This window comes from Aspergillus ochraceoroseus (assembly GCF_002846915.1).
Source record: "Aspergillus ochraceoroseus IBT 24754 chromosome Unknown P175scaffold_3, whole genome shotgun sequence".
NCBI classification, from domain to species: Eukaryota; Fungi; Ascomycota; class Eurotiomycetes; order Eurotiales; family Aspergillaceae; genus Aspergillus; species Aspergillus ochraceoroseus.
In genome coordinates, this window is record NW_024468478.1 from 2,597,337 (window position 1) to 2,612,258 (window position 14,922).

General features: G+C 31.8%; 3 protein-coding genes across 3 annotated transcripts; all 3 read left to right on the forward strand.

Annotated features, from left to right (window-relative positions):
• Nucleotides 1-110: 110 nt before the first annotated feature.
• Nucleotides 111-1,754, forward strand: P175DRAFT_0434621 (UDP-N-acetylglucosamine diphosphorylase; the record flags this gene model as incomplete). Its single annotated transcript, XM_040893673.1, has 3 exons — nucleotides 111-833; nucleotides 892-1,626; nucleotides 1,683-1,754. The coding sequence occupies 3 exons, from the start codon at nucleotides 111-113 to the stop codon at nucleotides 1,752-1,754; spliced, it is 1,530 nt and encodes a 509-aa protein (XP_040753575.1).
• A 642-nt stretch (nucleotides 1,755-2,396) lies between these two features.
• On the forward strand, nucleotides 2,397-2,748 carry P175DRAFT_0501036 (uncharacterized protein). Its single transcript, XM_040897075.1, has one exon. The coding sequence runs from the start codon at nucleotides 2,501-2,503 to the stop codon at nucleotides 2,696-2,698; it is 198 nt and encodes a 65-aa protein (XP_040753576.1). The 5' UTR covers nucleotides 2,397-2,500; the 3' UTR covers nucleotides 2,699-2,748.
• A 320-nt stretch (nucleotides 2,749-3,068) lies between these two features.
• gisB (putative zinc knuckle nucleic acid binding protein) lies at nucleotides 3,069-3,746 on the forward strand. Its single transcript, XM_040897076.1, has 3 exons — nucleotides 3,069-3,130; nucleotides 3,190-3,310; nucleotides 3,367-3,746. The coding sequence occupies exons 1-3, from the start codon at nucleotides 3,125-3,127 to the stop codon at nucleotides 3,453-3,455; spliced, it is 216 nt and encodes a 71-aa protein (XP_040753577.1). The 5' UTR covers nucleotides 3,069-3,124; the 3' UTR covers nucleotides 3,456-3,746.
• Nucleotides 3,747-14,922: the final 11,176 nt, after the last annotated feature.

Consider the following 14,922-nt stretch of genomic DNA (forward strand, 5'->3'; position numbering starts at 1 on the left):
GCTTCTCGCTTGTTCTCCCTTTTATCTAGCTATCTACATACCCTTAAACGGTTCTTCGTTGATACCTCAATTCCCCGAAGTAGTACACCCCCTCAATTATCCCATTCATCATGGCTGCAGCTATCAAAGAAACCTTCACAAACCTGGTCGACAAATTCCAGGGGCACTCCGAACCCACCCTTCGTCAGCCATCCGCCGAGGAAATCCAAGAGCTGAAGGAGAAGTACCAAAAAGCAGGACAAGACCAAGTGTTCTCTTTCTTCGATGAATTGAGCCAGACAGAGAAGACCCAGCTTTTCCACCAACTGACCACCTTCAATCCAGTTCGCATCAATGAGCTGGCTAACATCGCCCTGAACCCTCCCAAGGCCGAGCAAGGCCCCGTCGCTCTCGAACCCCTTCCAGAGGTGGCCACAGCCTCCATCCTAGACTCCGACCCAAACGATCTCCAAAAATGGTACGATGAGGGTCTTACACTGGTGGCGGAAAACCAGGTTGCGGTGGTCTTGCTGGCTGGTGGTCAGGGTACTCGGTTGGGTAGTTCCCAGCCCAAGGGTTGCTTCGATATCGGACTCCCAAGCCACAAGCCTCTATTCCAGATCCAGGCGGAGCGTATCGCCAAGCTTCAGCTTCTGGCGAAGAAGAAGTTGGGGAAGGATGCAGTGATCCCCTGGTATGTCATGACCAGCGGGCCGACTCGCAAGCCAACAGAGGAATACTTCGAGAACCACAAATACTTCGGGTTGGAGAAGAGCAATGTTTTCATCTTCGAGCAGGGTGTCTTGCCTTGCATTTCTAACGAGGGAAAGATTCTGCTGGAGACTAAGTCCAAGGTATGCTTCAAATCCTCGGTTATCGTAGACTTGGCTGATTTAACCCCGGGTGTTCTAGGTGGCTGTTGCTCCTGATGGCAATGGAGGAATTTACCAGGCCTTGGTTACTTCTGGTGTGAGGGAGGACATGCGCAAACGCGGAATCAAGCACATTCACACTTACTGCGTCGACAATTGCTTGGTCAAGGTTGCGGACCCTGTTTTCATTGGCTTTGCTGCTTCGAAGCAGGTTGATATTGCCACCAAGGTAGTCCGCAAGCGTAACGCTAGCGAGTCAGTGGGCTTGATTCTTCAGAAGAATGGCAAGCCTGACGTAGTTGAATACTCTGAAATCGACCAGGAGACAGCCGAGGCCAAGGACCCCAAGAACCCTGAGCTGCTCAAGTTCCGCGCAGCTAACATCGTCAACCACTACTACTCCTTCGAATTCTTCGAGTCCATTGAGAACTGGGCTCACAAGCTGCCTCACCACGTTGCCCGCAAGAAGATCCCGTGCATTAAGCCCGAAAGTGGCGAGCTCTTCAAGCCAGAGAAGCCTAACGGGATCAAACTGGAGCAGTTTGTGTTCGATGTCTTCCCCATGACTCCTCTGGAGAAGTTTGCCTGTATTGAAGTGCGCCGGGAGGACGAATTCTCCCCTCTCAAGAATGCCCGAGGCACTGGCCAGGATGACCCTGATACCAGCAAGCAGGATATCATGGACCAGGGTGAGCGATGGATCAAGAGTGCAGGTGGCGTTGTTGTCAGCGAAGGAGACGCAACCGGTGTCGAAGTGTCGCCGTTGATCAGCTATGTAAGTTTTGTCGGAATGTTGGTTTGTAGTGCGATAAAACTAATATTTGTTTACAGGGTGGAGAAGGGCTCGAATTCCTCAAGGGCCGCGAGATCAAAGCACCTGCGATTATCGAAAAGGAAGAGTAGAGTTTAATTTTGTCAATGAAGAAACATTGCCTGTATGAGACTAGTGGAAATAATAGAACTGCCGTCTCCATTCTCGAGACTGGTGGTGGTACTCTGGGGCATATGTTGTTAAATAGTTAGTATATACATATTTTAGTGACATTCTAGTATTGAGGCTGGGCCTATACAACGGAGTGGTGAAGCAATCAGCTGACCCCAAATTCTGACCTGTCGAATTTCTTAATTTGCTGCTTATATTTCCTTTTTTCCTTCAAACAAATAAATCCCAAAGGTACTATCTACCTAGGTAAGAAAGACAGAAAAACGAAAAGGAATCAGCTTTATACTACTCTGTATAGTCTGTCACTAACTGATCCCTAGGATTCTATGATTTGTGTTGTTTATGTCAGTCTGGGTAGAGACATACTGTTCAACCTGTCATTCTCTGTGACTTGCAGGATGCACATTCTTACAGGAACGTGTGTGTGCCTCAGGCCCTTGCTCCCCCCGTGCTAAATCAATCCGGGGGTCATCCACCCTTACGCAATACGGGAAAGCCCGGGAGCTAAAGTTTTTTTTTTTCCCTTTCTCAGTGTCTCTTTCCCGCTTGTTCCCTTTGCCTTGTTTAGCTTTATCGCTTATTTCCATTTGTTAATTCTTCATCCTATCTAGCATCCTTTTTTTCTGGGTTCCGGGATTTTTTCCTGATCGGTTTCTCTGGTTTGGAGGGTTTGGTGTGCCGCGAGGTTTCTTGTTTGGAGTACGGTATGTGTGTCGTCCCCTTCTTTTTTGTGTGTGTCGTCGATTTTTTTGGTAGCTTTTTCTTTGTCAGCCCACTTTTTCGAGTCCCTCAAGAGTGGGCTGTTGGAAGAGCGCACCTCCTCCAAGGTTCCCAGGCTGACGATCAAGGCAAGCGCTATTCACAAGGTGATTTGAAGTCTGTTGAGTTTAGGAAGGGTGAGTGAAATTGCCGACATTCCCTCGTGGCCCTGTTGTACCTATTTCTTGCGGTCCCTTCGTCGGCGGACATTTCGCAATCACTGTGCTTTTGCGTGCTTCCCGATCCTCTATTTCCTACCACACTCCGCGCATATCAGCCATCATGGGCGCCTTTCAAATACCTCATCACTTTCTGAAGGCCCGCGATTGCTTAAAGACATGAACCCAATCACCCCTTGTTCTCGTTTTTCTTACTATTTGGGCCTGTTTTGATGATATCAACTTTGCTATGTCGATGCACCTCGAAAACCATCCACTTCCCCGCGTATGGGTTTACTCGACAATACTGACCGGAAACCGCTTTTTGGGGGGGGATTTTCTTTTAGTTCATTATATTTTCAAGATGTTGCTCTCCCGACGTGCTTGCTACAAGTGTGGCAACATTGGTCATTATGCTGGTTAGTCGCAAGGAAGGAATACCGTGGGACAGGACTGGTGTACTAACGGACTGATGAAGAGGTCTGCTCTTCCTCTGAGCGTCTTTGCTATAACTGTGGGTGACCGCTATGTTCCTACTGTCTACCATATTACGATCATCATCAGGCTGACGGGTTTTAACATAATAGGCAAGCAGCCTGGTAAGCTTCGGGAGGTGTGCCGCTCAGCACGAACCAGATATCTAATCCATTAATAGGACACGAATCCAGCAGCTGCCCGCGTCCTCGTACTACCGAGAGTAAGGGTTTCTTGGGCCTCATCGACAACCAGTGCAGGGGGTGCTGATATCTTTATTTTCTAGCCAAGCAATGTTATAACTGCCAAGGACTAGGCCACGTTCAGGCCGATTGTCCCACATTGCGCCTCAACGGCGCCAATGGCCGTTGCTACAACTGCAGCCAGCCCGGCCATCTTGCTGTATGTTGAGCGTTTCGTTTCCGCGGTCCTTGTCTAAGGCTAATTGCGCCTTGTTTTTTTTTTTTTTTTTTTTCTTGATAGCGTAACTGCCCAGCTCCTGCTTCTGGTGCTCCCCGTGGAACCGGTGCTCCCCGCGGAGGATTCAACAGTGGTTTCCGCGGTGGATACGGTGGCTACCCCCGTGCTGCCACCTGCTACAAGTGTGGTGGCCCTAACCACTTTGCCCGTGATTGCCAGGCCCAGGCCATGAAGTGCTACGCCTGCGGAAAGCTAGTAAGTGCAGTTTGCATACCGTTTGCGTAGTCGGGGATTTATAAACTCATTCTTTTATAGGGCCACATCTCTCGTGACTGCACTGCTCCCAACGGAGGCCCTTTGAGCTCTGCCGGCAAGGTCTGCTACAAGTGCTCTCAGGCTGGCCATATCTCCAGGGACTGCCCTAATAATGAGGCTGCTGCTCAGCAGCCCGCGGAATCCGCTGCCCCTGCTGCGGCTCCCGCTCCTGCTGTCGCTACCACCGCTGTTGAGGCCACCCCAGAGGCAGCTCCTGTTGCGGCTGCGGCCCCTACTACCGCTGTTGCATAATGGGCTAATCTCAATTAAATAAAAGAAAAATGCTATTGAGAGCCCTTTCTTTATTCTTTCCTTTATTTTTGTATTAGGGTCTACCGACTTCGGTCTGGATTTACTTCTTCTACTGTGTTTCTTCCTTTGCATATATTACCCCCCCTTTTCATGTTTCATTTCTCGGCACGGCCTTTTTCATTTTCCTCTTATGTATACGACCAAAAAAGTTTTCACGAAGACTTAGGTTCCCTTACTGCTTGGATCCTATGACGGTTCAGGGTCTTATGATTGGCGTCTACTGTTCTCCCCGGATATCTTTCTCATATAAATTCTAGGTGTGGCAAGAAAAGGAAGGAGACAAGGTGAGACGAAGGGTTAATCAAGCGCAGGAGAGACGTTGGTGGTCCGAAGCAAGCGCGTTGGTATGCAGGGGAAAGGCTTGAAAAACCGGTACGGATGGGATTTTTTGTGCTGAAGATCGTGAGTGAACTAGGAAAGGTACCTGTTGCGGTGGTTACCTTGCTCATCTGTGCGTACGATGTCGTTCTTATATTCGTCGAAAGTGAAGCAAAAAAAAAGAAGAAAAGCAATTTCAATCATCAAAAGTACCCGTATATGTATCTATATCCCGGCTGGTATCTGAGCATGCAGGCGAGTGGCCTCTTCATGGTTCTAAGTGTAATCCTGTAAGCTCGATGGATTGACCGGGAGATTGTGAGAGTTGCCAGTTGAAACACCAACCCTTTTGTTGGCTCTAGACCCCGTGACACTGGCTGGCCTTCTGTTTCTTTGCACCATCGCTCTTCTGTTACTTATCTGAGCCATGAACGCGTTCAACATCTTCTAGCCCCAAACTCTTCCAAATCTCCCTTCATACATCAGCTCAAACACCACGCAATGCCGGGATCTGAGGCGAGTGACGAATTCGGTGACGATGTAGAGACCCTCTGACTGCAGTTATCTGTGCAGCTAGTATGGCACTAATCAATTGGTTTTTGACAGGCCTTTATTGTCGACATTGACTGCATCCAGGCTCACGGTACTTAATCCTTTCGTATCGTCCGGTCCGAGCTGACAGAAGGAAGGAATTGGGGCTGCGGATATCACAAAGCTAAAGGCAAATGGATTCTATACCATTGCGGTAGGTATTCGTCCAACGTATTATTGTTCTCTTGCTGAGCTGATACTTCTTCCGTTGGGGCATCTTTAGTCTATCCACGGCGCGACGAGAAAGACCCTCCTGAAGATCAAGGGATTTAGTGAAGTGAAGGTAGAAAAGATTAAGGAGGCTATCAACAAATGTCTTGTAAGGGATACATACCATTGTCTTTGTTGTAGTCTTCATGCAGGTGAGACTAAACCAAGCAGCCATCTGCTTCTGGCTTCATTACGGCAATGGAGCTATGTCACCAACGCAAGCGAGTGGTTCGGATCTCGACTGGGAGCAAGCAATTCGATTCTATACTTGGAGGGTCTGCTTTTCTTTTCCTTTTTCTTTTTCTTTTGATCTCTCCTTTGAAAGGGACTTCGACTCCACTGACAACCTTTTAGTGGGTTCCAAAGCATGAGCATTAGCGAAGTCTTTGGTGAATTCCGTTGCGGTAAAACCCAACTCTCACATACTATGTCTGTTATTGCACAGCTTCCCAAAGATATGGGCGGCGCAGAGGGCAAAGTTGCATACATTGACACCGAGGGAACTTTCCGTCCAGAGCGTATCGGGCAAATCGCAGAACGGTTCGGTGTTGATCCCGACTCTGCGAAGGAGAACATTGCCTACGCTCGAGCTTTGAATAGCGAGCATCAGCTGGAGCTGCTCAATACGCTTAGCAGAGAGTTTGTTGGTGGAGACTATAGACTGTTGATTATCGATAGTATCATGAACTGTTTTCGGGTTGATTACTGTGGCCGTGGAGAGCTGGCTGATCGGCAGCAGAAGCTGAATCAGTTCTTAATGAAGCTTGCACATATGGCCGAAGGTTTGCGCTCTTTTCCCTGCTCTCGTTCTGTCTGCAACGATGGCTAAGTGCGATCTATAGAGTTCAATGTTTGTGTTCTGATGGTAAACTGGGCTGCTGAAGAAACGCTATATTCAGAGCTAATCATTCTATAGACAAACCAAGTCCAGAGCGACCCGGGAGCCAATGCCCTTTTTGCTGGCGCTGATGGACGGAAGCCCGTTGGCGGGCATGTCCTTGCGCATGCGTCGACGACCCGTGTCCTTCTTCGCAAGGGCCGTGGCGAGGAACGCGTAGCCAAGATTCAAGATTCCCCAGGTATGCTATATAGTACACCTTTGTACGACCATACTTTTCTAATGATTTAGATTGTCCTGAACGAGAGGCGACCTACGTGATCACGAACGGTGGAATCAACGACCCGGATAAGGTGTAGGGAAGTCTCATCCAGCCGAGAATTGTGTTGATTTTTATATTTCCTTTTCATTTCGAACCATGTCAATAAATACATTATTCTAATGCTGTTGATTGTCTGTAAGTAAAGAAAAGTATTGCTTTTTTTTTTTAAAAAAAAAACAATAAAAATAAAATGGCCCAGATTTACGGAGTATACAGTCAGTGATCACCTGATGCCCAGTCCCACCTGACGCCCGATTTCACCACCACCAGCAATATTAAATATGAAGTAATTTAACTATATATAATTATTATTATCATATAATCTTTTAGTAAATAAATATAGTTATTATTAAGACTTTATATATAGTTTTTAATTAGTCTAAAAGTACTATAGGAGCTAGATCTTGTAGCTTTAATAATTTACTATTAGAGGGGCCTCTAGGACTTCTATAGATATTATTAGCCTAGTTTCTATAAATTTTTACTAGTATAAAGTTTTAAAGATCTTCTTTAGAGACTTCTTTACTTACTAGAAGTTATTTTAAAGCTAGTAATCTATCTTTTTTACTAGGTAAGTATCTTCCTTTTATTATTTTTTTTACTCTATCTCTAATAACTATAATTCTTATTAAAATATTTAATTTCTCTTTTATTCTTTAAGTAAGTATTATTTCTTCTTTTTAATAAATTATTAATAGATCTTTTCTTATTTCTTTAATATCTTAGTAAATTATATAATTTTATTCTTCTATATTTAAAGATTATAAGTTTATTAAATTTTTTAAGAAGAGTAAAAAATTATATTATTATTTTTAAAAATTATAAGCTTAAATTATAAGAATTTCTTATATTAATATTTCTTCTTTTTATTCTAGAAAACTAATTCAAGGCTTTAATAATATAATTTTAGAATAATATTCTTTATAGAGAGATAATATATTATTAAATTTAATTTTTTAATATTTTTATTATATATATTAGTAATAACTTAATTTAAAAGTTTCTTAATTTTTTACTAGTTCTCTACTTATAAGATAGAGTATAAGAAATTACTTAAGAAAAATCTAGAATTATTTTATTTATTAAATTAAATTAAAATTATTTTTAAATTTAATAGCTATATTCTTATAATTTATTATAAAAAAAGAATATTTTTTATTAATAAAGTTTATTCTTAGGTTAGCTAGAAAAGATAGAAGAAATCCTATTTAATAATATAATTAAGGCCTATTAATTTATATAGAAAGTTCTTAAGATTCTTATTATAAGTAGTAGAGAGAGAGCTAAAGATCTTAATATTAAGTAATTATAATAAATAAGTTAAATAAGATAGATATATTATTAATAAGATTTTATTAATATTATAGTAATTATGTCATGGTGCGAAGCTGTAGTACCTATCTAGTTAGATTCTGCCTTGACTGTCCACCCTTATTCCTGTATTTAAGTCATGTTATCCTTAATCCTGTTATAGCTCTTTAAGCTATATTCTATTTATTACCTAATATTTATTATTCTACTATTCTATCTAGTTAGCTCCTAGTTAATAAATATCTAAATCTAACTCTACCCCCTAATATTATATAGCTCCTTTTTACTAGGAATTAATTACTACTATCATGCCTGCCTTATTACCTATATTACTTAAAGATATAGAAACCCTCTTATATAATATTCTTAATAAATTAAGATAGTATATTATTAAGATATACTAGTTCTTTATTACTATTATAAAAGAATTTTATAAATTATTTACTTTATATTTTATTATTACTAACCTTCTTAACTATATTTAATAGAAAGATAGTATAATTAAGTATTAAAAAATATAAGTTAAAGAAATCTAATAAAAGCTATTTAAAGTACTTATTTAGAATAATATATTTTCTTAATTATTATTTTTTTTTAAAAAAAATACTAATATTATTACTTTTTTTACTATTATTACTACTCTTATTATATTTATTTCTATTATTTAAACCTCTAAATAACTTTCTAACCCTAATAAGTTTAATAACTAATAAAATAACTTAAGATACTTTATTTCTTAAATTTACTAGAAAATAACTATAAACCTTAATTATTTTCTAACCCTAAATAATAAAATAATTTATATAACTAGTTATCTTAAAGAAATCTTATATATCTAAATCTTATTATATATTTAAAATAAAATCTATAAATTAAATAATTATATTAAGATTTTAGAAATCTTAAAAAAAGTTTTTAAAAATCTAAATCTAGAAATTAATATTTATACTAACTTATTTTATCTCTAATAAATTTATTATAAGTTTAATATCTTTTTTACTAAATTTTAATATCTTATATTAAAAGAGAATATAAATAAAGATATCTTACTTATAATTCTAGAATAAGTTATTAGTTAAGAATTTTAAGAGATATTAATATACTTTAAAATCTTATTATAATATTATAACTTTACTAATTACCTATAAAATTTAGAAAATTATTATTATTATTATATAAGTACTATCCTATCCTTATTTATAAAGAATTCCTAGCCTTCTTAATCTATCTTAAAGCTAATTCCTACTACCTAAATTCTTATAGTCCCTATTAATCCTATTATTACTACTATTCCTACTAAAGATCTAATAGACCTATCTATTACTTATTACCTTAATTATTAAATCTAATACCTATATTACTGTTATAGTAATATTAACTACCTAATAAGTAGCTACCTGCACCCTAATTAAAGACTAACTAGCCATATCTCTATATCTATTACTAAACTAGATTTATATTCCTTATTAATTAGAACCCTACCTGCTAAATACCCTATATCCCCTAAATTAGAAAATAGAGTATTCCTAACTTAAGCTATAATTAAGGATATCCCTAGTACTTCCTCTATCTATTAAAGACTATAATAGCTAGAATAATAATAAAGAAAAAAAATTATTAATCTAAATTAATAATTTTACTTATTAATCTAGAGACTCCTAATAAGACTTTACTAATCTTTACTATAATTAATTCTAGAGCTAAAAGTAAATATTTTATAGATTATAATTAGATTATAAATAATTAATTAAAGATATTACTATTAAAGAATCTTATCTTACTAAAGAGATTTAATAGTATTCTAATAAAGTCTAATAATATTACTTATTTTATTTATTTAATTTAAAAAATTTATAATTATATTAAAAAGAATATTACTTTTCTTATAATTTAACTTATATATTTTTTTATTATCTTTAATTTATCTTAGTTAAAGATTTATAATCCTTAGATTAGATTTACTAATTATACTATTCTATTTAAAAGTCTTTATTATAAGAAATACTATAATATACCTTTAAAATTTATAAAAATTTTAATATTATATAATATATTATTAAAAGTTTCTTTTTAATACCTTAATCCTTATCCTAAATCTTTAAAGAACTAAGATATTATTAAAATCTTAATTATTATCTATATTATATATATCTACTATAGATACTAGATATTTATTATTATTATTATTAATATTAAAGCCACTCTAAACTCTATTACTATTATTAAATCTAAGCTATAAGAGTAACTATCTCCTAAGTTTACTAAATTCTATAATATATTCTTACTAAAGGAGGCTAAGCACCTGCCACCCTACTAATCTAATAATTATAAGATTAAATTACTACCTAAAAAAACTCTACCTTTTAAAAGCCTGTATAGTATATCTTAAGATAAACTAAAAATTCTAAAGAAATAGATTAAAGAAAATCTAAAAAAAGATTTTATTTATTTTAGTTCTTTTCTTATTATATTCCCTATCTTATTTATAAAGAAACCTAAAAGAGGCCTATAATTTTATATAAATTATTAAGCCTTAAATATAATTATTATAAAAGATTATTACCTACTATTATTAATAAAAGAGATACTAAATAATCTAAAAGAAATAAGATATTTCTTAAAAATTAATATTATTTTTACTTTTAATAATCTATAGATTAAGAAAAGATAAGAATATCTTACTACTTTCTAAACTTAGTTAAGCCTATTTAAATCCTTAATAATATTATTTAGGCTTATTAGAGCCCTAGTATTATTCTAGAGATTTATTAATAAAATCTTATATAATTATCTAGATATCTTCTATATTATATATTTAGATAATATTCTAATTTATAGCTAAACTTATACTAAATATATTTATTATATTTAATAAATATTAGAATACCTATAAGTAGTAAGACTTTATACTAAATTTAGTAAATATAAATTCTTTATATATAAGATAAAGTTCCTAGAACTAATTATAGATAGAGATAGCTTCTAAATAGATCCTAATAAAGTAAAAATAATTATTAAGTAGGAAATACTAACCTATCTAATTAATATTCAAGCCTTTATTAACTTTAAAAACTTTTACTACTAATTTATCTATAATTTTTTAAAAATTATTAGACTATTAGTTAACTTAATTAAGAAAAATATTAATTTTAACTAGATATCTACTTATTAAGAAATATTTAAATAATTAAAAGCTACTTTTATAAATACTCTAATATTAAAATCTTTTAACTAGTTAAAAGATATAATTCTAGAAATTAATATCTTTAATTATATATTTACTAGAGTACTATTATAATATAATAATAAAAATATATTATATTTTATTATATTTTTCTTTAAGAAATATTCTATAATAGAATATAATTATAAGATGTCATGGCGTGAAGCTATAGTACCTATCTAGTTAGATTCTACCTTGACTGTCCACCCTTATTCCTATATTTAAGCTATATTATTCTTAATCCTATTATAACTCTTTAAGCTATATCCTGTCTATTACCTAATACCTACTATTCTACTATTCTATCTAGTTAGCTCCTAGTTAATAAATATCTAAATCTAACTTTATTCCCTAATATTATATAGCTTCTCTTTACTAAGAGTTAATTACTATTATTATACCTACCTTACTACTTATACTATCTAAAGATATAGAAACCCTCCTATATAATACCCCTAATAAATTAAGATAGTATATTATTAAGATATACTAGTTCTTTATTACTATTATAGAAAAACTCTATAAATTATCTACCTTATACTCTACTATTACTAATCTTTTTAACTATATTTAATAAAAAGATAGTATAATTAAGTACTAGAAGATATAAGCTAAAGAAACTTAATAAAAGCTATTTAAAGTACTTACTTAAAATAATATATTTTCTTAATTACTATCTTCTTCTAAAAAAGATACTAATATTACTATCTTTCTTACTATTATTACTACTCTTATTATACTTATTCTTATTACCTAAACCTCTAAATAACTTCTTAATTCTAATAAATTTAATAACTAATAAAGTAATTTAAAATACTTTACTTCTTAAATCTACTAAAAAATAATTATAAACCTTAATTATTTTCTAACTCTAAATAATAGAATAACTTATATAACTAGTTACCTTAAAGGAACTCTATATACCTAAATCTTATTATATATTTAAAATAAAATCTATAAATTAAATAATTATACTAAAATTTTAGAAATTCTAGAGAAAGCTTTTAAAAATCTAAATTTAGAAATTAATATTTATACTAACCTATTCTATTTCTAATAAACTTACTATAAGTTTAGTATTTTTTTTACTAAATTCTAATACTTTATATTAGAAGAAAATATAAATAAAGATATCTTACTTATAATTCTAGAACAGGCTATTAGCTAAGAATTTTAAGAAATATTAATATATTTTAAGACCTTATTATAATATTATAACTTTATTAATTATCTATAAAATCTAGAAAATTATTACTATTATTATATAAGTACTATCCTACCCCTATCTATAAAAAATTCCTAGCCTCCCTAATCTATCTTAAAGCTAACTCCTACTACCCAAATTCCTATAGTCTCTATTAATTCTATTATTACTACTATTCCTACTAAAGACCTAATAGATCTATTTATTACCTATTACTTTAATTATTAAACCTAATACCTATATTACTACTATAGTAGTACTAACTACCTAGTAAGTAGCTGCCTATATCTTAACTAAAGACTAACTAGCTATACCTCTATATTTACTACTAAACTAGACCTATATCTCTTATTAACTAGAATCCTACCTACTAAATATCCTATATTCCCTAAATTAGAAAATAGAGTATTCCTAACCTAAGCTATAATTAGGGATACCCCTAGTACTCCCTTTACCTATTAAAGGCTGCGATAGCTAGAATAATAGTAGAGAAGGAAAATTACTAATCTAAATTAATAATCTTATCTATTAATCTAGAAATCTTTAATAAGACTTTACTAATCTTTACTATAATTAATTCTAGAGCTAAAAATAAATATTTTATAGATTATAATTAGACTATAAATAATTAATTAAAGATATTATTATTAAGAAATCCTATTTTATTAAAGAAATTTAATAATATTCTAATAAAGTCTAGTAATATTACTTATTTTATTTATTTAACTTAAAAAATTTATAATTATATTAAAAAAAATACTACTTTTCTTATAATTTAATTTATATACTTTTTTATTATTCTTAACTTATCTTAATTAAAAACTTATAACCCCTAGATTAGATTTACTAATTATACTATTCTATTTAAAAACTCCTATTATAAGAAATACTATAATATATTTCTAAAATTTATAAAGATTTTAATATTATATAATATATTATTAAAAGCTTCTTTCTAATATCTTAATCCTTACTCTAAATCTCTAAAGAACTAAGATATTACTAGAATCTTAATTACTACTTATACCACATATACCTACTATAGATACTAGATATTTATTACTATTATTACTAATATTAAAGCTGCTCTAAACCCTATTACTATTACTAAATCTAAACTACAAGAGTAACTACCCCCTAAATTTACTAAATTCTATAATATATTCTTATTAAAGGAGGCCAAGTACCTACTATTCTACTAACCTAATAATTATAAGATTAAACTATTACCTAGAAAAACTCTATTTTTTAGGAGCCTATATAGTATATCCTAAGATAAATTAAAAATTCTAAAGAAATAAATTAAAGAGAACTTAAAAAAAGATTTTATTTATTCTAATTTTTTTTTTATTATATTTTTTATCTTATTTATAAAGAAATCTAGAGAAAGCCTATAATTCTATATAAATTATTAAACCCTAAATATAATTATTATAAAAGATTATTACTTATTACTATTAATAAAAAAGATACTAAATAATCTAAAAAAAATAAAATATTTCTTAAAAATTAATATTATCTCTACTTTTAATAATCTATAGATTAAGAAAGGACAAGAATACCTTACTACTTTCTAAACTTAATTAGGCCTATTTAAATTTTTAATAATATTATTTAAGTTTACTAGAGCCCTAATATTATTCTAAAGATTTATTAATAAAGCTCTATATAATTATCTAGATATCTTCTATATTATATATCTAAATAATATTCTAATTTATAGCCAAATTTATACTAAATATATTTATTATATCTAATAAATATTAGAATATCTATAAGTAGTAGAACTTTATACTAAATTTAGTAAATATAAATTCTTTATATATGAGATAAAGTTTCTAGGACTAATTATAAGTAAAAATAGCTTCTAAATAAATCTTAATAAAATAAAAATAATTATTAAATAAGAAATATTAATCTATCTAACTAATATTTAAGCCTTTATTAACTTTAGGAACTTTTATTACTAATTTATTTATAATTTTTTAAAAATTATTAGACTATTAGTTAACCTAATTAAGAAGGATATTAACTTTAACTAGATACTTACTTATTAAGAAATATTTAAATAATTAAAAGCTACTTTTATAAATACCCTAATATTAAAATCTTTTAACTAATTAAAAAATATAATTCTAGAAATTAATACCTCTAATTATATATTTACTAAAATACTATTATAATATAATAATAAAGGTATATTATACTCTATTATATTTTTTTTTAAGAAATATTCTATAATAAAATATAATTATAAGATTTATAATAAAGAATTATTAGCTATTATTTATTACTTTAAAAAATAATATCCTAAACTAGAAAAGATTTTATTACTTATAAAGATTATTATAAACTACTAGAATTTAGAGTATTTTATATTAACTAAATTACTAAATTATTAACAAGCCTACTAGTCTAAATTTCTATTAAAATTTAACTTCTAAATATATTACTACCCCAGAAAGTTAGGTACTAAACCTAATATACTAACTAGGAGGTTAAAGAACCTATCTAAGAAGAAAGATAAATAACTTCTTTACTAGAGCTAGATTATTCTAAAATCTAAAAACCTACTACTTAAGATTACTACTAATCTAAAACTAAATATTAATAGCTAATATTAAATATACTTTATTAAATAACCTACTACTAATAAACTAATTTCCCTACTAC

Coding starts and splice junctions, on each gene's coding strand:
- P175DRAFT_0501036 (XM_040897075.1), top strand. CDS start 2,501: ATGTGTGTCGTCCCCTTCTTTTTTGTGTGTGTCGTCGATTTTTTTGGT.
- gisB (XM_040897076.1), top strand. Junction 3,311..3,366: donor CATAATAGGCAAGCAGCCTG/GTAAGCTTCGGG, acceptor ATCCATTAATAG/GACACGAATCCAGCAGCTGC.